The sequence below is a fragment of the Pteronotus mesoamericanus genome, unplaced genomic scaffold (assembly GCF_021234165.1).
Source record: "Pteronotus mesoamericanus isolate MK-2021 breed Mesoamerican mustached bat unplaced genomic scaffold, CSHL_Meso_final contig_53, whole genome shotgun sequence".
Lineage (NCBI taxonomy): Eukaryota > Metazoa > Chordata > Mammalia > Chiroptera > Mormoopidae > Pteronotus > Pteronotus mesoamericanus.
The window spans coordinates 2352235-2373975 of NW_026555195.1; the positions used below are offsets into that span (position 1 = coordinate 2352235).

General features: G+C 37.2%; 1 protein-coding gene across 1 annotated transcript in view; it reads right to left on the bottom strand.

The window, feature by feature from the left end:
* Positions 1-21741, bottom strand: part of ARHGAP32 (Rho GTPase activating protein 32) — a 183221-nt gene that overhangs the window by 69144 nt on the left and 92336 nt on the right. Inside the window, exons 8-9 of the mRNA XM_054579450.1 lie at positions 20560-20682; positions 18952-19029 (exon numbers count right to left, since the gene is read on the bottom strand). Coding sequence (XP_054435425.1) covers positions 18952-19029; positions 20560-20682 — 201 coding nt within the window. The remainder of the gene's footprint in view (positions 1-18951; positions 19030-20559; positions 20683-21741) is intronic.

The window sequence follows — 21741 nt, forward strand, 5'->3', positions numbered from 1 at the left end:
AAAGAAGTAAAACTGTCACTATTTTCAGATGAGATGATCGTATACATTAAAAACCTTAAAGACTTGACCAAAAAATATCAGAAATAATAAGATACTACAGTAGAGTTTCAAGATACAAAAATCAATATACAAAAATCTGCTGCATTTCTATATAAATATTAGAAAAATCCCATTTACAATCACAATAAAAAAATAAAATACCTAGGAATAAATTCGACAAAATAAGTGAAGGACCTGTACACTGAAAACTCTGACATTGTTGAAAGAACTTAAAGACACACACAAAAAAATGGAATGATATTCTATATTCATGGATTGGAATATTAAACACTGTTAAAATGTCCATATTACCTATGAAATATACAGATTCAATGTAATTCCTACCAAAACCCCAATGGCATTTTTCACAGAAATAGACGAAGAATTCTCAAATTTGTATGAAATTCCCCAAGACCCCACAATGCCAAAGTAATCCAGAGGGGGAAAAATCTGGAGTTATCACATATCCTTATTTCAAACTATACTATATCCCTGACCAGTTGGCTCAGTTGGTTGGAGCATTATCCCATACACCAAAAGGTGTGGGTTCAATCCTGGCCAGGACATGTACCAGAGACAATCAATTGATGTTTCTCTCTCACAACAGTGTCTGTCTGTCAGTCTGTCTCTCTCCCTCCCAATTCTTCTTTCTCTCTCTCTTGAAAAAAAAATCAATAAACATATCTTTTGGTGAGGATTTAAAAAAAAGAAACTATACTATACATCTATAGTAATCAAAACAGTGTGGTATTGGCAGAAAAACTGAAACACAGACCAGTGGAACATAATTGAGACTTCAGAAATAAATCCACACATACAAGGGTAATTTATGAAAAAGGAGCCAAAAATACACAACGGAAAAAGTAAAGTCTCTTCAATAAATGGAGCTGGAAAAACTAAACAGCCTTATTCAGAAGAATGAAACTAGACCAGTATCTTACAGCAACACATACAAATTCACTCAAGTGAACTAAAAATATGAATGCAAGACCTCAAACAATAAAAGTCATGGAAGAAAACTTAGCTTCTGTACTTAGCTTCTGTACATTAGTTTCACAAGTATTTTTATGAATTTGACTCCTGAGCAAGGGAAACAAAAGCAATAATAAATGAATGGGACCACATCAAAGTAAAAAGCTTCTGCACAGCAAAAGAAACCATCGATGAAGTCTGACCAGGTGGCTTAGTTAGTTGGATTGCTGTTCTGCACATCAAAATATTGCAGGTTCAATCCCTGGTCAGGGTGCACACAGGAGGCAACCAATCAATGTTACTCTCTCACATCAATATTTCTCACTCTCCCATCAATATTTCTCCCTCTCCTTTTCCCTCCCTTCCTCTCTCTCTAAAGTCAGTAAACATATCCTCTGGTGAGGATTAAAAAAACATACAGAAAAACATTTTTTAAAACCATCAAGAAAACAAAAAGGCAGCTAGCCTAATGGAAAAAGGTATTTGCAAACAATACTTTCAATAACGGATTAATATCCAAAATATGTAAAGAACCTGTACGCCTCAACAACAACAAAAAACAATAGAATTAAAAAATAGGCAGAGGATCTGAACAGATATTTTTCTAAGGAAGACATACATATAGCCACCACACATTTAAAAAGATGTTCAACATCAGTAGTTACTAGGTAAATGCATATCAAAAACAAAATGAGAAATCACCTCACACCTGTTACAATGGCTATTATTTTTTAAAAAACAAACAAGAAATAACAAGTGTTGGAAAGGATTTGGAGGAAAGGGAACCCTTCTATCCTGTTGGTGGGAATGTAAATTGGCACCACCACTCTGGAAAACAGTATGGAGGTTCCTTAAAAAGTTAAGAATAGAACTACCATATGACCCAGCAATTCCTATTCTGGGTGTTTACCTGAAAAAAAAACACAACTAATTCATAAAGATATATGCATTCCCTTTTTTCATAGCAACATTAATCATAATAGCCAAAACACAGAAATAACCAAAGTGTCCATCAATGGAAGATTGGATAAAGAAGATGAGGTACATATATATAATGGAATACTTCTCAGCCATAAAAAAAAAAAAAGAAAGAAATACGGCTATTTGCAACAACAGGGATGGAACAAATGCTATCAGTATCATGCTAAGTAAAATAAGTCAGAAAAAGACAAAAACCATGATTTCACTCACATGTGGAATATAAAACAAAAAGTAACTCACAGGTACAGACAACAAAATGGTGATTACCAGAGGGAAAGAGGGAGTGGAATAGAGTGAATTAGGTAAAAGGCGATCAAATATATGGTAGCCAATGTTACTTCAATAAATTTAATTTTAAAAATAAAGTATATCACTAAAAACATTGCCACCATAGAAAAAGCTATTTTCTTTTGATTATGCACACAAGAATTAACCTTAAAATATAGTTAATAAACACTGATACTTTTTGATGGCACTTTAATATTCCAACAAATATAAATAATTCTGGTAAACTCAAAATGGCAAACATTAAAAGTAATTGCATCTCTGGCAATATGATCTATGAATTGTCTCGCTGTTTTACATATTATTCTTTCTTAAGCAGCAGCAATTTCGAAAGTGCTGATTTATATGCTGGGAAGAGTGAGGGGAATTGGGTATACTGGCAGCAGTCCAAACGAGATTCAACTCCAGGAAGACGAACAAGGAAGGAAAAAAACAGCATCTAGGGCCCATTGAGTAGAGGAGTAAGTAAGTAATAAAAATATAGTAATAGAAGAAAAAGAACAATATAAAGATAAAACTGAAACAGGTTAGGGATGGGGTTAGAAGAAGGAAAGAGGACCTTCAATATGGTAGTTTCCCCCCAAGTCTTGGAGTTAAAAGAGTGAGAAGACGCTAGAGATGCTATTATAGCTTATGGTAAGCTGGTAAATGGTACACAATGAACTCTTCAGAAGGAAAGGCCTTGATGTATAGAGTTTGCTGGCTGGTTCCAGGCTCTCAAGGTAACACAACCGAATGCAGAGTACCATACAATACACAGGTGTAAGTACCCTCCAGAGCATCGATAACAAATATTTTTTAAAAGTTTTAAGTATTTACCACCTTTGTTTTTAATAATAATTTATGTATAAATGTGTATGCTTTAATGTTTAATAATGGCTGTGTTTAATAATGGCCCTACAAAATTCCTCAAAATGACCCAGCTGGCCCCAGCTCACCTCTCATCTATCCCTGTTCATGGGCCCCAAGCCTGCCCCACCTGTGACACTCCTGGAAAGAGGTTTGTAGCAGCTTGACAAGAACCTGGCCCACCGAGCACAAGGAGAGATCTGAACCGAACAGACTACGATCTGGCTCTTCTGATCTTATTCTACCTTGAGGATATACTCACGCTAGAAAGAAGACAGGTTTGGCTACAAAGATGAATGTACTGAAAGATATTTTGGTACAACTTAGAAGAAACGTTAGGTACGAAGCTACTGCAATAAAACAGCCAAGAGCTTCAGCAGCAGTGAGAATGTAAAGGAATCACTGCTGAAGGATGAAGCCTCATTCTAACTAAGGTCTCTCTGAGGTAACCAAGCAAAATCTAAAGAGAAATTTCAGCATAGCATGTGTTCACCACTAACTTTTTAAGAAATCCCTATTTTAATGATTTATTGATTTATTTTATGGCAAGTGAAACTCTGATTAAGCTTAGCAGAGTACTGCTCTTGCTCCTGGGGATATACCACAAAGTTTTCCTCAGCAGAAAGGACCTGGCCTCAGAGTTTCCAATTTCTTCATTTTCTGACTATGACTTCCTGTCCCCCCAGGGCTCTAGTGCTCCTGTTCCATAATGAGTGAAGTTCAAGTTCAGAGACATCGCATCTCCTGCCTTCCTGTTTCCCCGCCCCCACCCAAGGTACCTACCTACCTTCCAGTCTCTTTTTCTGATACCCAGTATGACCTCTGTGATTAATCATTTAGAGTTCTTAAAAAAAAAAAAAAAATCAGTACCTTTAATTTCCTTGCAGTATTAACCTTCTGCCAAACCAATCCAGCAAACCAAAGACGTGTCAGTGTACTTCCCTGCTTGCATGCCTCTCTATTGCTGGAGAAAAATCACATCACCGAAGAGATGCAAAGCAAGACAAATTCATAATCTGCCACCTAGAGATGCCAATTATTTCTTTCCACTCCCCGAACTTTCTCAGAGAACCATTCCCCTTAGGGTCTCTGTCCAGCCCAGCCTCCATGCCCTGCCAACAACAGGACACAAGTTAATGAGTGAATTAGTTTGTCTCCTAAGATTTTTGAACTGAGTTAGAATTTTTAATCATCTCCATTGAGTTATTATAACTAGTAGATTTAAAAAAAAGAAAGAAAGAGAGAAAAGGATAAGATAAAGAAGCAGCTGCTGCTATGAAGCAAAAAAGTAGAAGCAAATTCCCTAAATTCCTTACTTCCTGGTTTCTGGTTCCATTTACTTGTGGCTCAATCATTCTTGCATTGGGTGTTTTTTAAAGATACTTCTATTTATATCTCTCCCTCTCCTCACTCACCCACAAACTCCTCCAAAATACCACAGTGCTTCTGGTTCCTTTGCTTGATTTTTGCTTCTACTAAACTGTAAATGCCAGCTCCCTAATTTCCACTTTTAAAAACATTACTCTTGCAGCAGGATATACAGGTGTGAGACTCAGAAATAAGGTCAGGGATCAGGATATAAATTTGAGATCTGAGCAGATGCATGGCATTTTAAGCTAAGAAGTGAGTAAGATAGTCTATGACAAGGAGCGTAGAACGAGAAGGTAGTCCCACCCCGACTTTGAGGTCTAGTAGAGGAGAATGAAGTGCAAAAGACGACTGAGAAAAGAGGAGGAACTCAGAGTGTTGTGTCATGTGTGTCAAGAGAAGAGCACGCCAGGAAAAGATAAATCAAATATCGATGAAGGTTAAAGTACTGTAAGAGGAGTAATGATGTATCCATTCTTTGCATGAAGCCAAACAGAGACCACTTTGTGCAAGAGAGGAAACCAAGGGTAAAGGACGTGTCTGTGACAGGTGAACGTAATAATGATGGTCCTAGAACCCCAGCTGGATCGGAAGGCCAGTGAAGGCAGGAAGTGAGTGACAGCAGAAACTCGAGGGGCCGAAGGAATAATCCTGAGAATGAGTACTGAGCGTAATCACTTATTAAATAGCAAATAACCTAACGAACAAAATTGAATTTCTCTTCCCCGTTAGCTCAATGAAATATTAAATAAGACAAAATTATACCTGCTTTAAAATTTTAACTCCTTTGTCTTACCTTTCCTCCTTGGAAGAAGCAAGAGAAGGATAGAGAAGGCATTATAAGTGGAGGACAGGTGGATGGAAAGAGACGCCTGTGAAATGGGGAGGAAATGAAAGTTAAATTTGCACAGAATTTATAAAATTGAGTATCAGAAAGACTGGAAAAGTAATAACAAGGTTAGAGATCTGGAAGGTCTTATGTATCGTGACAAAGAGTTGGAAGTTTCTTCTGAATGAAATGAAAGTGACAAGTTCTGAGGCAAACAGGGAAAAGAACAGTAAGAAAATTCTAATAGCCATGTATACCTTTCAGGGTAGATGGAAGAAATAAAGACAAAATGCAGAAGATTATATTAGAAATTTACAAACACAGACTAGAAAAGAATTAGTAAAAGCCTATACTACAAAATGACATGAAGAATAAAAAAAGAATATGTAAGTTTTGAGAGTTCTTTCTATGTTATGAATATTAGATATAATCATCGCAAATATTTTTCCAGTCTCTGGATTGTCATTTTATTCTCTTATTAGAAATGTCTTCAAAGAGCACAAGTTTTAAATTTTGGTGAAATTTGGTTTATTATTTTATGAATTGTTCTTTTCATGTTGCCTCTAAGAAGTCTCTGCCTAACCTAAGGTCACAAAAGTTTTCTCCTATTTTTCTTCTAGAGGCTTTATAGTTTAAACTTTATATTGGGGTAGATAATCCATTTTGAGCTAATTTTTGCAGATGGCAAAGAAATAAATCAAAGTTTCTCTGAAGGCATACGGGTATCCAATTATTCCCATACCATTTTGTAAGATGGATCATGTTTTCTTCACAGAAATGACTTGGAATCTTTGCTGAAAATCAGTTGCACAAGCAGAGGTTTGTATCTAGGCCCTGAATTCTGTTTCATTTTTCTATCTGTCCACTGATACCATACTCGTGACATTGCAGCTTTATAATAATTCTTCAATTCATGTTAGTTCTCCAACTCTGTTTTTCTTTTTCAGATTTATTTGGTTCTTCTATTCTAGGTCCTTTGTATTTTCATACACATTGTTTAATCTGTTTATCAATGTCTACAAAAGAAGCTTGCTGAGATTTTGACTGGGATCAATTTAGGGAGAAATGACCCCTTAGTAATAATATAATGACATAAAACCCAAACACAGGATGTATTTCTCCATTTATTTGGATAATCTTTGACTTCTCTCAGAAATGTTTTATAGTTTTAAGTACACAGATTTTTCATATCTTTTTTCAGATATATCCCTAAGTAGATCATATTTTGATGTTATCATAAATGGGTCTTACTATATTTTCTGACATTAATGCTGCTCAACTGACTACATTTAAATTACAAGATTCTCACACAGTTGTCCCAATTATTTATATTGTAAGTATATATTGTATACTTTAAATTCATAAATTGCTTTCCTTTTTTTCTCTTCTATCATGTGAAAAATTATACTGATCTTTTTGAAACCGTGTTTGTAGATCGTTATTTCATTTGCAAACATATCATTTCTAAATTTCGCTTTAGAATCTTAAAGAGTTTAGAAAATACTTAGCATAACAAGGGGTTATAAAATTGACGAGGTTAAGAACTACTGCTTGGAGCCATTTAGTCAATAATTTTCATGAAACTGAATGTTAAGCATCATTTGGTAGGACATATTCTGATGTTATAAATTTAACAAAAAGCGTTCAAGGAACAAATTTATCTCTAAATATCAATGGCAGCTGCAAACCATACTAATAAGTAAAATAAAAAAACAGCAACAGAAAATAATTTAAGAGAATTTACATATTTTTGTGATCCAAGGGGGGAAAATACAAAATTGAAACTTACCAACACTGTGTTCTAGTCCTAGTTATACCATTGATTACTGTCTTTGTGAGTCAGAACAATTTATGCATATTCTTTTCTGTCTAGAATTCTATAATTTTAAAATGACAGTTTAGGCCCAGATGACTCACTGTCATCTTCTCCACTATCGAAATCCATGGCTCTCACAAGTAGACAAGTAGAAGCCAAGTAGACAAGTAATTTAATGGCTTATTAAATTACTTCTATGACCTGTTCTTTGGCCAGAATTTCTAGGTTTCTAAGCTCTGAAACCGAATAACAGAATAATAATGGGCTAGTTGTTTAACTCCTGTCTGCCTTAGTTTGCTCATGACTAAAACAGAGATAATAATAGTACTTTTCTCAGAGCTGTAAGAATTGGAGGTTCAAACACTTAGAAGAGCACACTCAGGAATGCTACAAATTACTTCTACTTGTGGTATCACATTTTGAATGTTTCCTCTTCCCTTGAAATTATATAACATTCCAGATGAAAATTTACAGTACATGATTTCCTATTAATGAACTAAAGAGGAAATGGCTTGCTCTATTTAATTTTGAGTAATAAAAAGATGAGCTCTGCATTCCATACATAAAGATGACGTCTTTATATAAATAATCAGGTAAATTGCCTTCTTCCATTAAACTACTACAATGGACAAGGTTTCCGAGTATTTTCCATTCTGCATAAAAACTACTTTTCTGAAAATCAGTTATTTGCAATGAAGTAAGAAAATTTTTCTTGTCCAAGAATTGCTTCTTTGATACTTGTGCACAAAACCACTTATATAATAATCTGTGCTAACTATGAAAAATAAAATAGATAATCTTGATCCTCTTGTGGAGAAACAAGAGAATGTGAGCTGTATAAAATTCTGTCAATCTCTACATGGTATTTTTATCTATTACATTAACATCCCAAATCTGTTTTAAGGAAAAAGTTCTGGGAGAAAAACATCTTCTGAAGTGTCTGATTTCTTGTGTTATCTGTGTACATGATAAACAATGGGAGGCTACATCAGTGGTCCTTACATTTTGCTCTTAATAATTGGAAGAACTGGGTAACATTCAGATTCGTGTTCCCATCCGCCAAGATCCGGATTAGTAATATCTAGTTTTAACATGCTTCTCAGCTCCTTCTGCTGCTTGTGGATCCCACATAAACCTCTGAGAACCTCTGCACAAATACTCCTCAAATACTCCTCCAAGGTACCTGCGTTTTGTATCCGTGTGATACCTTTCACCCAGGAAGAACAGGCTTCCCAGACACCTCACCTCACATTCCCAACAAAAGTCTACACAAAGGCACAAAAGCTGATGCCACTTAGTTTTAAAAAGATTTCAAAAGTGAAGAGTATTTTTTGGCTAAAGTAAATTATATGAAGAAACACCTCAGAAAGCAAAAAATTCAGTATTCTTTAGGAGACAAAAAATAAAGAACAGATTTCAGAATTTAAAATTACTATAGTTAATATAATTTAACACTTCCTACTCCCAGAAGTTTAAGAAAAGAAATAGAGTCATGGTATAATTTAAACACATGGGTGAACTAATCCTTCTGTTCACATAGCTAAGTTGTGGTTCAGGCTAAAACAACACATAGACTAGATCTTGGCAAATGCTGATCTTTATCAACTACCACCTGACTCACAGAGTTTACCTAGAGCACACAGCGCGCACAGTTTCCAGAAGAGCGGTCTGAGGAACACCCAGGCCAGAATTGCATGTCTAGGACACAGTCTCATCCGGTACCATAACCGTGGAAACAATTTGTGGGATTAGGTCCTGGGATTTTACATTTTAACATGTTCCCGTGGTAATTCCTAAATACACTAAAGTTTGAGAATCTGGCAAAGGGAGAACAGAAAGAATTATAGGTAACAGAAATACAAAGACAGCAGTATATAGCACCATTAGTATATTAGTAAATGCTTCTCCTTGGACCAACTTCATGTGTAAATTAAGACAACAATGCAATACCACTACACAGCTATTACAATGGCTAAAATCCAAAACAAAAAGCCAAACAAAACCTGAGAACTATCAAATACTGGGGAGAATGCAGAGTAGCATCAATATCAATGCTGGTAGAAATGCAAAATGGTACAACCACTTTGAAAGATAGTTTTGGTTTCTTACAAAGCTAAACAAAGGCTTCCCATATGATCTGGCAATTGCACTCCTTGGTATTTACCTAAAAAAGCTGATAAATATCACACAAACCCTGCACATGGGTGTTCCCATTTATAGCAGCGTTACTCATAAATGACAAAACTGGAAGAAATGAAGATGTTCTTTAGTAAGTGAACAGAAAAATAAACTGTGACATATCCATAACAATGATTAATTTGATTTAATCAGTGATTTAAAAGGGACTCTTAAACCATGAAAAGACATGAATGAACCTAAAATGAATAATGCTAAGTTTGAAAAGGCTACATACTGTAGGATTCCAACTATAGGATGTTCTGGAAGGCAAAACTATGCAGACAGCAAATGATCAGTTTGCAGGGCTAGGAGGAGAGAGGGATAAGTAAGTGGAGCACAGGGCATTTTTAGGGCAGTGAAGCTACTCTGTGTGAAACCGTAAGGATGGATACATGTCATTATACGTTTGTTAAAATCGTTCAAGCTATACGTCACAAAGGGGTGAACTTTAAGGTAAATAATGGACTGTAGTTACTAGTAATATAGGAATATTGGTTCACTGATTATAACAAAAAGCAAGCCCCAAAATCGTTTCAATCACTGTGGAGGAGGATGTGAAACCAATACTCTTTATCCTGGTGACTCTGGCCCACGTGTCCCTCAGACCACTCTTCTAGAAGCGGTGCTCACCCTGTGCGGTGGGCAAACTTTGCACATCAGCTGGCAGCTGATAAACATGAGCATCTTGTCAATTCTATTCAATGAATTATAAAGCAAGATGTTAATAATATAGGAGAAACTGTGTGTCGGGGGAGGGGAACATTATGAAATTCTGTGACCTCAATTTCTCTGTGAATTTGTAGTAAAATCTAAGGTCTATAATTTATCTTTTAAAGTAATAATAAAATAAAACACAAAGTCGCAACCCAGCAAAGCACAGCATCAGTGCCCAGCAATAGAAAGGAAAGGCCTCCACAGTGAAACCGGGTCCTGGTCATGCCCTGACAGCAGCCAGGAAGAAAGGAGACAATAAGCAAACATGTGACCAAGACAAGAAAGAGGTGGGGTCCATGCAAAATGTCAAAACACATCAAGTGGAGCAGAGCTGCAGGTGGACACACACGGGCCAGAAGGCCTTCCTGTGGTGCCAGAGCCCTACACCCCACACTTCAGGGGCGGCCTCCACTCTCGGAAGCAGCGGCCCACGTCCTTGCTCCCATTCCCTCTCTCTTGAGTGGTCCGCTCTAAACGGTCTTGATCCCCAGGAAGACCACTGGCCAATCCAAGCCCTCGCCTCCTCCTACACTATTAGGGAGGACAGGCTTCCTGCCTCTGTGCTTCCTCCTTCGTGGTCTCCTCACAAAGCACAGGTTACAGGGTCCACCTGTGTCACCAGAACCAGTCAAGCTGGCTAACCAGTCACATGGCTATCCCGCGTCTGGCCGGCGCACCCAGGTCATACAGATGTCCGCTCCTCAGAGGACGTACACAAGCCTCTGCATTCCAAAGTCAACTCCTCCAGGAACCCCTCCTAGACTTTACAAGGGCTCTACACTTCCCACTCATCTGAACAGCCCTCTGGAGAGCACCGAGGCCTGCCTGTCTCTCTGTCCTGCCTCAGGGCATAGTGCCCCGTGTCCAGGGGGCCTTCTGCCATGAAGGAAATGAAGGTCTGATACCAGACTGTGAGCTCAAGAAGGCTCCTTCTCAGAGGCGGCCCAGCCGTTCCCGAGAGTGCTTCCTCTGGAGGCCTTCGAGCTCTCTGCAGTCTCGGCCAAGGTCCCCAAGCTCTGCCTGCTCTCGGTGCAGGGCCAGCCTGGCTCAGGTTAGGGCCTCGCTGCGTATCAAGTCTGTGTGAGAACGTCCCTGAACAGCTTTCATGCCAGCCCTAAAGGTGACCCCCAGCCACCTAGCCCTCCAGGACTGGTTGAAGCCTATTCATACTTTAAAGCCCTAATCCCCACGATCACAAAATGTATTTGAAGACAGGGCGTTTAAAAAGGCAATTAAGGTTAAATAAGGTCATATAAGTGTGTCTATTGTAATCTAACTGGTGTCTTTATAAGAAGACATTAGGAGACAGAGACAAAGACATTGAGAATGTGCACATAGAGAAAAGCATGTGAGGACATAGTAAAAAGGTGGCCACGGCAAGCCAAGCAGAGAAGGTTCAGAAGAAATCAACCCTGGCAACATCTTCATCTTGGACTTCTAGTTCCCAGAACACTGAGAAAGTAAATTTCTGTTAAGTCATACAGTGGGTAGCATGTGGTTATGAGAGCCCCAGAAAACAAATATATCACCTAATAGTCAAGTGAAGGAAGAGATGAACCTTAGAAACGGCAATACTAACAGAAGAAAAACTCACAGAAAGATGATTATCATTCACATTCTAAATTCCTATCATCCACCTACACCAGAATATATGAAATACATGGAATTCAGATATAATTTACTTTAGAGAAATTTAAAAATCAACATATTACCCTTGTAAAAGGAGTCACATTAAAAAATATTATATAAAGAACAAGTTTCTTTAATACCTTTAGCATGCTACCTGGCTTTTTTATTTTTTTCTTTTTAAATCATGTTTATTCTATTATAATTGTCTCAGTTTTTCCCCCTTTACCGCCCTCCACCCATCCCACCCAGCCCCCTGCTCCGACAGTCAATTCCCACTCTGTTGTCCAAGTCCACGGGTCATTCATACATGTTCTTTGTTTAGTCCCTTCTCTTTCTTTACACCATTGCCCTCCTTCCCCATCCCCTCTGGTCACTTTCAATCTGTTCCGTGTTTCCATGCCTGTGGTTTATTTTATTTGTTAGCTTATTTTGTTGAATAGATTCCACTTAATAGATGAGATCACATGGTATTTGTCTTTCACTGGCTGGCTTATTTCACTCAGCATAATATTCTCCAGTTCCATCTATGTTGTCACAAAATGTAGGAGTTCCTTCTTTTTTTTTTTTAAATGCAGATTGATTTTATTTTTTTAAATGTCAAAATCCATTATAAAATATTTAAAAATTCAAATCCATTATAAAGTCTCAGCAATTAAAACATGACACCAGCACAGAAATAAGTAGATCAATGAAATAAAATGAGCATTCTAGAAACAAATGTATATATCTAATAATGTAATATATGATTAAACTGATATTTCAAATCAATGGGGAAAACAAGGCTTATTCAACAAATAAGGTGCATGGACAACTACTACTTGAAATAAAACAAATACAGAGCCCTATTTCACACATTATACAAGAAATATTCATGTGAGTTAAAAATCAGTATGTAAAATTTAAGGAGTTTTAGGAGAAAATACTGAATGATATTTTCCTTACTCTGCAGTAAAATATTCAAACCCAGAAGCTATAAAATATTGACAATATGACTATATTAAACATTTAAGACTATAAAGTAATATACATATAAAAAAAGTTAAAGGACAAGTAATAGACTAGGAATGTATTTGCAACACATCTAAAAAAGGTTTAATAGTTTGTTTTTTTAGCGAAAAAAATTCTGCAAATATTTAATCGAAAATGGATAAAGAATACCAAAGTCATTTAAAGCTTTTTTACAAACAATAGAAATAGGCAAAAAATATACAAAAACAGGTTTAGTTTCAACAAATAATAAAGTAACAATTAAAATAATACATTAATAATAAGTATTAAGTAATAATAAGTATTAAAAATATTAGTAATATCAAGTATGGGTGACTGTGAAAGAAACTAAGTATTCATAGACTCTTTTTCTTCATCTTCTTAACGCAGTCTCTTTGGCAATTTTGTCAATGCTGGTTTGGTGGTGATGTATTCTTTTAGGCTTCTTTTGTCTGAGGAACTCCTTATTTCGCCTTCCATTTTAATTGAGCGCCTTGCTGGCTAGAGCAGTCTTGGTTGCAGGCCTTTGCTTTTCATGATTTGGAATATTTCTCGCCATTCCCTTCTGGCTTGTAGTGTTTCTGTTCAGAAGTCAGCTGCTTGACATTTTGGGATTCCCTTATATGTTACTACCTGTTTCTCTCTTGCTGCCTTTAGGATTCTGTTTGTCTTTGATGTTTGCCATTTTAATGATGATGTGTCTTGGAGTGGGCCTCATTGGGTTCCTCTTGAATGGGACCCTCTTTGCCTCCTGGACTTGTGCAACATTTTCTCTCCTCCAATTAAGGAAGTTTTCCATCATTACTTTTTCAAACGGGTTCTCTATCCCTTGCTCCTCCTCTTCTCCTTCTGGTATCCCTATTATAAGGATATTACTACATTTCAGGTTGTCCTGCATTTCCATAAATGCCTCTTCATTCTTTTTGAGTCTTTTTTCATTTTCTTGCTCTTTCTGGGAGCTTTTTTCCCTCCTTTATCCTCCAGCTTGCTGATTTGATCCTCTGCTTCGTCTAGCCTGCTTTTGATTCTTTTTACTGTGTTCTCCAATTTAAAAATTGTATTCTTCATTTCCTCTTGTCTCTTATTGGTAGTTCCTATGTCCTTTTTCATGCTGATACAGTTTGCAGTAAGTTCCTTGTAGTTCACCTGTAGGTTTTTGTAATTCTCTCTGAGCTCATTGAGCTCAATGAGCTTCCTTAGAACCATTATTTGGAACTCAGTATCTGGTAGTTTACTTGCCTCTGTTTCATTTAGTTCTCTTTCTGGGGATTCTACCTTCCCCTTCGACTGGGGGGTGTTTCTTTGTCTTCCCATTATTTATGAGACTCTTCTTTTTTCCTTGTTTCTTAAATTATCTGTCTTGATTTTCTGACTTTGTGGTGTGAACTTGTATGGTAGGAGACCGCTGTTTTTTCTTTCTGGATCTGCCTCTGATGATGCCAGATGTGACCATCTGACCTTAGGTAGTCTCTTTGAGACTTCCAGGAATCTACTGTCTGTGGCTGTCTCCTCTGGCTGTTAATCTAGTCACTCTGCACTCACCAGGCTAGCTTAGGACACCACAGGGCAGGGCAGAGTACCTCCTGGGGGCAGGGTTATTGGGTCTTCTCACACTGCTGCCACTCAGGGCAATAGTATGCCAGAGCCAGATGGCTGCTGCCATATGGGGGATAAGTCAGCACCAGGATCCTGCCAGCTACTCTCTCAGTTCTTTCTCCAAACCCTCTGTCTCCAGTCTCTCCTCAAGTGTCTCTGGACCACTCTTTGCTCCCTTTAGCCAAGGATCCTGTCTGTGGCTGCCACTCTGTATTCAGCAGTCAGGCTTTAGCACCACCAGGCCAGAGCAGAGTCTCCTGGGGGTGGGGTTATTATGTCTTCTCACACTGCTGCAGCTCAGGGGAGTGGTCAGCCTGAGCAAGATGGCTGCTGCCACATGGGGGATAAGTCAGCACCGGGATCCTGACAGCTACTCTCTCAGTTCTCTCCCCGAAGCCTCCTTGCCCAGTCTCTCCTCAGGCGCCTCCAGCCCACTCTGCCCCTGCCTTTGCTGGAGACCAGGGTAAGTGGCTGCAAATAAAAATGTATGCATTGGCCTTTTAAATGGCTCTTTACATCTCCAGCTGCCTATCTCTGGCAAAGAGCAACCCTGCCACTTTTTGCAGCTGGCTGTTTTCTGCGTATTTTCTGGGCTCTGGTACTGTAGGCTGGAGATTCCCACTTACAGTTTAGACCCCGCTTTTCTCTGGGGGATCCAACTGGCCATTTCAATATCCTGCTGGTGCTGCATGTGGGCACCACGCCTGCCTTTTTGAGTCTCTACCACACTCCTTACCAGTTAGGTTGTGCTAAAGCTTATTCTTCTGTCTGTCCGAGGTTATGAGTCTGCTCTCTCGCTGTTGTTCAGTGGTTTGTTCCAGGCGATTTCTCCACAATTTAGTTGTAATTCCAGATTGGTCCTGGGAGGAGTTCAGCGTGACTTCCACTCACTCCTCTGCCATCCTGATTCTCCCTGTTACCTGGCTTTTAAAAGTTCAAATGATAAAACAGCCTTTGATGTAATACAAAGTCTGTCTAGAAAGTATCCAGCTATGTAATGAAAAATGGAGACATTTATTGAAGAAGATACAAGATACAAGAGACATGGTACATAGGACAGTGACGCCTCAGTCCCCTCCAAAGTAGGCACCTTGAGACCTCACGCAGTTCTTCCAATGGCTATCAGCTGCCCCATCCTATTTTCCTGAATCTCATTGACTGTCTGAAATGTCTTCCCTTTCAAAGGTGATTTTAGTTTGGGGAAAAGAAAGAAGTCACAAGGGACCAAGTCTGCGTTGTTGGGGAACTGAGTCACCTGGGTGATTTGATGTTTCGCCAAAAAACTCTGATGAGACGTGATGCATGTGTAGGTGCACTGTTGTAATGAAGCTGCCGATCAGCGGTTGCCCACAGCTGCGGCCTTCTGACTAATTTCCACAGGGGAATGATGTTCCAGCTCAGTACTAAATTTGATGATTTGTTGCTGTGTTCACTCATTTTGAATGTGACGGCCACACAGTACATATGCTCACTTAATGGTGTCTACCACACCCACTGACTAGTACAGTGAAGTCTTCATTGTTCACACATGCACATTCCAGTCCACTCTCACCGACTACCAGGTTACATCAATCTTGTGCAAACTGTCCCTGTTATACTAAAAATGGACTTTTTCTGGATAGGCCTCGGTTATGCACTACATAAAACAAGGTCTACTAGTAACCTGAACTAGTGGTTTTCCAGCAGTGTTACTTGTACACACTCTTCTGATTCCCATCTGGGATACTGCAGGAAGTCAAAGAGACATCAACCACGCATATTTCTTGGGGCGTAAGGCCCAAGGTGCCTGACTAAACTAACTTGGGCAGTTCCACTAGTACATTTTCTCACACTGAGGTTACATCTAAGTTCTGTCTGATTAAAAATTTCACTACTTTTTTTTTTTTTATCATTATGACAACCAAAGGACTAAGCCATTATTCTAGTTATTTCAAACTTAAAAATCAGGTTTTTACAGGGATCTGATCTACAATTATCGTATCAAGCAGGTCCTGGAATAACATCATTTCGTTCAATGTCACTTCATTTTGTTGTAAAGTTGATGAGATGTCATAGGAACAGAACTCTGCATCAAGTAGCCGATGGTAAAACTAGCTTTGTTATACATTGTTTCTCTTAAAGTCACAGAACCTATTGACCATATGAGGTGAGGGCTTACTGTATATGCAGTAAACTATCATTATCTTCCTCTCTCAACAGAATATTTGAGGAGGGACAGGCATTGCTCACAATTTAACAATATCCAAAAAAGGCTAATAGCCTTTTTTGACACAAATAGCCTGAAGAGGAGTTTTTACCCAGATACAATGTATTAATCATCACATAAAAATGTAACACCTGGTCACAGCAATGTTTCCACCAGTAAACCTGAATACTTTGCAGTCCACAGTTGCTTAATCTTTATAACGTTCATTGTTGGCTGCAAAGAAAATATGCTCTAGAAAGGAACTTTCTATGGCCCAGAAAACTGAGGTGGAGAAAGTTAGTAACGTCAGAGTAAATGTAGAAATCAGGCTTAATGACTGAGCAGCTCTGATGGGAGTCCCTGCTCCATCTCCCATTGACTGGCATCCTGGCTTTTGATTAACCTTCTCAAATTATCCTTTTCATAAAATGGAGCACAATGACTACCATGAAGTTCTGCGAAGATTAAAGAAAACGTGTATAAAGTGCTTCGCAATACTTTGCACATAGCAGATGCTTTAGCAGATGCCCTCCCTGCAAGAAACTATAATAAGGTGCACTTACCTATGGATATTATTTGGGAACAGCAAGGAAGAGTTAAATCGTGTGGATTCTTTCCTTAAAGTATTAGATTCCCTTTTTAAATGACGTTTTGATAGTGGCATTTAGGACCCTGCTCCTGGTTTCATGGGGGCCCTACCAATCCAAATCACAGGCATATTCCAACCTGATCTAAATGGATAGGACTATCTTTCCAGGACCAATCAGGATGGAAAAGAGCATTTATATATCAAAAGACCTTTCATTATAAATTACAAATCAATTCTTCAAGTTTAAAAATCCTGTATTTATTTTAAATAATTTGTTTTGACAATAAACAAATTTTTAACTACTTATTTTATTCCAATTTAAAAAAAAATCATTTGTTTAAGCAATAAACTAATTTATGTGACCCTAAATCAAAGAGCTAGGAAGATAAATCTAGACCTAGCACCAACTAAATATTTAATACACGTGCGTCACATGAAAGAAGGGAAAATATGCAATATTTTTACAATCATAAAATTGAAATGCTGAGAACCACAAAGATTGTAAGTGGAACTCTCCAATTAAGAAGAAACTAAAGTTTGAAGAAAGTAACTGACTTGTCTAGAAGTATAAGAAAGGTAACAATATCTAAACCAAAATATAACTGTCATTTTAAAGCCAAATATATTTTTTGATCATCTTTGAGACTCTAAAGTTCTTATCTCATTTCCATGAACATGGAGAATTGACCTCTTAATAGAAAAAAGATAACCCCAGTCTTCTATTTACTCTTATATTTAATCAAAGGTACCAATTATTCATAGCAACTAAGAAATTCGTGCACAGATAAAGAACCCCAACTGTACAAACAAATAATTTGTGGAGAAACATGGATATAATTTTTCTGGTCTTAATCATTAAATTGAATTGCTATTAATATTTTATAATAGATAAAGAGATACATAAAATTAAATTTGTAAAATAAAAAACAAAATTATTTAAATTTTAAAATCAACATTTACTGAGTGAAAAATATGCTTCAGGCCTGATCCAAGTACTTTGCATGCTTTATCCTCACAGATTTAATCTTTACAATAATCTTATAAGGTAAAGAAAAGTCCTACCATCTCCACTTAACAAATAAACGGAAGCACAGAGATGTTAAATAACATGCTCACGGTAACCTAGGACTGAAAGCCAGGAAATCTGGCTCCAGGGCCCATGTTCTTAATGATTCTTTTTTAATACATTTTATAAAAACCTAATGAATAGTTTTTATTTAATATGTAGTTAAAGCTCAATACTTGTAATAGTTATTAATATTTTCAACTATATAGCATTAAGTATTTTATTTATGCAGGACTTTAGGACCACTTTTATAAATAGAGCACAAAAACACAGGTTATACATTAAGAATACAATCTTAGGGCATTTCTAGATACTCTTACACTGGTAGTTTTAAAAGATTAAAGAAAACCTATCAATACTATGGAAATTAGTGCTAGTGAACCTAAATCATCATTATCATGCCTAAAATTATTTAGCCACATATGGAAAAAGAAATGAGAATGCTTTAGGTTCTGTTGTTGTTCTCCAATAAATACATTGCTTATATTAACAGTTATCAATGTATTTTAAAGAAAAAAATTGATCAAACTGACTTAATTCTGGAGAGAAAATACATGTGAATCATGATTTAAAACCAGTATTAGAAGCAAGGCAGAGTCACAGGCCTGATAATCGCAGAGTGATGGTCAGGCTTCTGCTTCTGCTCACACCTTGGCTGTATCATCACTTAGAAAAGGAGGAGTTAAAAATAACCACAACAGGAACAGAAGAAAATCCAAATCTACCATCAGCTACATTTTCCTGTCGCTGCAGAGAGAATTTCCGATGATAAAACCTACCGCCAGTACATGCTGTAAACCACGGCATTACTGACGAAGTAAGAAAAACTCGCCTTGAATTTTTCCACATCTGATTCCCCACTGCCTACCTGAAATCCGTGCTTGCCTCTCCACCAGGTGCTCAACACTTTGGGAGGCATGTCAATAACAGAAACAATGTCGCCCACCTAGGAGAGAAAATTGAAGTGAAATGTTTTTCAAATTCTAAATCAACTGTTCCATCTAGAATTTAATCTGAACTCTTTCTAAAAACAACATAACACTTCTTTCTGGAAAGAATTTAATAATCCTAGCCATCTGTTAAGGAGAGGGCTTCAGAAAGTAAAGTAGCACGAAGGTTGTGATCCAACTGTAACATGAGCAGTAACTTCAGAGAGCCAGGCTTCCAGTGTCAGATTTTTGAAGGCTAAGCATCATACCTTCATCAATACTTCTGTTACGATACTGTTAACTGCTGTTACTAAAAGTGACCTGATTCATTTATGACAGACAGATATAAATACTCATACTTAAAGCAACAGCAGCTTCTATTAATACCACGGTTAGCGCTCACCATGTGCCAGGCACTGTGCTGAGCACTTGACATTATCTTATTTAATCATCTAAGAAAGCCCTAAAATGCCTACAATTACTGGGTTATTCTTATTAAGCGTAAAATTTGGTGACAACTATACTTCTCTCAAGAGATAGTACAATAGCTTACTTCCTCCACTCTTAAGAAAACAACTAGTGGGTTTATACAAATTTTTACAAAATCCTAAGTATAAAATCGCAGTAATTGTTTTTAATACTATTTAATGGAAGTTACACTCTGATCACAGTAAGTGACGATCTCTGTGATAGAACAAAGTATTTCAGAGCAATGTTACTGTAATGTATACAATGTTGCTTTAAGAATTTTTCTTTCATATTCACAACTAATTTTTCAGGTCAGGAAAGAATCATCTTCACAAAGCCGTATTTGCTAACAGGCTTGGCATCTTCCAAAAATCTACATTCCTTTGGCTATAGAACCTAAAAACTGAGTTTGAGAACAGTTCAAATTCTCTACAGTAAAAACTTAAACTGCTTTTTCTTAAAATGAGTATCTGTCAGGATTTTGGTTGTTATCTCTCATCAGCCAACACTAAAGAAATTTAATTCCCCTCCTTTTACATCTGAAAGCAAGACATTTTTATTCCTCTTCTCACTTTTCTATTAGCTCAATCTTTGAACAAATAATGAGGGGAAAAAAGTATCATTGGGATTGGGTATTATTTTTAGGTAGTAAAAATACAAAGAAGAAAAAAATACAGACCTGGCTTTCAAGAAGCTAAGAGAAACCAATGGGAGAAAAATTATGATTGAATGTACTTAAGTGATATGTCAGCAATAAGCCATGAACAGTTCCAAATGGCATTCAGTCCAGACCTTTTCTTTTTTTGGGTGGGGGGGGGGCGGTGCGGGTGGTGTATTTGCATGGAGTAGGGAAAGGAGATCAAGAATTACTTTCCAGAAGAAACGGGAGACAATGAAGTAGAAATTTTCAAAGATGAGTACAGTCATTTAAGTAAAAACAGATAGCATGCCAAGCTAAAAGATAATGGGGTATAAAAAAATATGGTGCTTTTAATTTAAAAAATGATTAAAACATTCAGATGAGGCTAGAAAAGTAGCAGGGACTGAGCTAGCATAGAGCAGCAACTTCAGGCATTTACCTCTAAGGTCAATTCATCAGGGGCCCGAGCAGTGTACCTCTTGATAACATGCGCAGCACCAACAGCAGGAGTGTTAATGGATGATTCTTCATGTACTAGAAGGTGATTCCCCTTATTATCAATCTGTAACAACAAAAAAAAAAAGTCACATGAGGTGGTGAAAGACACAAGACTTGGCAGAAGTTCCTCTGACATCAATTTGATTTAGGGAAACTGTAACCAAAAGAATCTTTTTTTGAAAAACATAATACCATCTATTGAATACTTAATGTATGCCAGCCATTGTGCTGTGCATAAAACATATGATTTAATTTAGTCCCTGTAACTCTAAAAGATACTAATTATCATTATCATTATTTAAAGATGAAGGTGCTAAAGTTAAAAAGAGGTTATATAATTTCCAACATATCAAATAATTTCTCCAAGATCGCACAGACAATAATAAAAGAGCCAAGATCTCAGCACAAGTTGGCTTGGGTCAGTTCTACAATCTTTCTACTTTCTATCCTGCCTTCCAATTTCCAATGAGAAAAGAATAATATAACTCTGTATACACAAATTAAGGAAAAATGCCTAACATATTTCCTGAATATAGTATCATCTAAGACTTATTCTTTTTTTTTTGTTTATTCTGTTTTTTAGACTCCACATGTAAAGGAATTCATATATTTGTATTTCTCTGCCTGACTTATTTCACATACCATTAATACTTTCTGTTCATCCATGTTGTCACAAATGGTAAGATTTCATTCTCTTTTATAGCTCAGTAATAGTCCACTGTACATGTGTACCATTTCTTCTGTATCCATTTGACTAGCGATGGATACTTTGGTTGCCTCCATACCTTGGCTATTAATAAATAATGCTGCAATGAACATAAGGGTGCATATAACTTTTCTAATTAGTGTTTTGGGGTTTTTCAGATAATACCCAGAAATGGAATTACTGGGTCATATAGAAGTTCTATTCTTAACTTTCCAAGGAACCTTCATACTGTTTTCCATAGTGGCTGCTGCAATTTACAATCCCATCAACAGTGCACAAGGGGTTCCCTTTTCTCAACATCCTCGCCTATATTTGTTTCTTGATTTACTGATGACAACCATTTTCGCAGGTGCGAGGTGATGTCTCATGGTTTTAATTTGCACTTCCCTGAGGATTCAGAATGTTGAGTATCTTTTC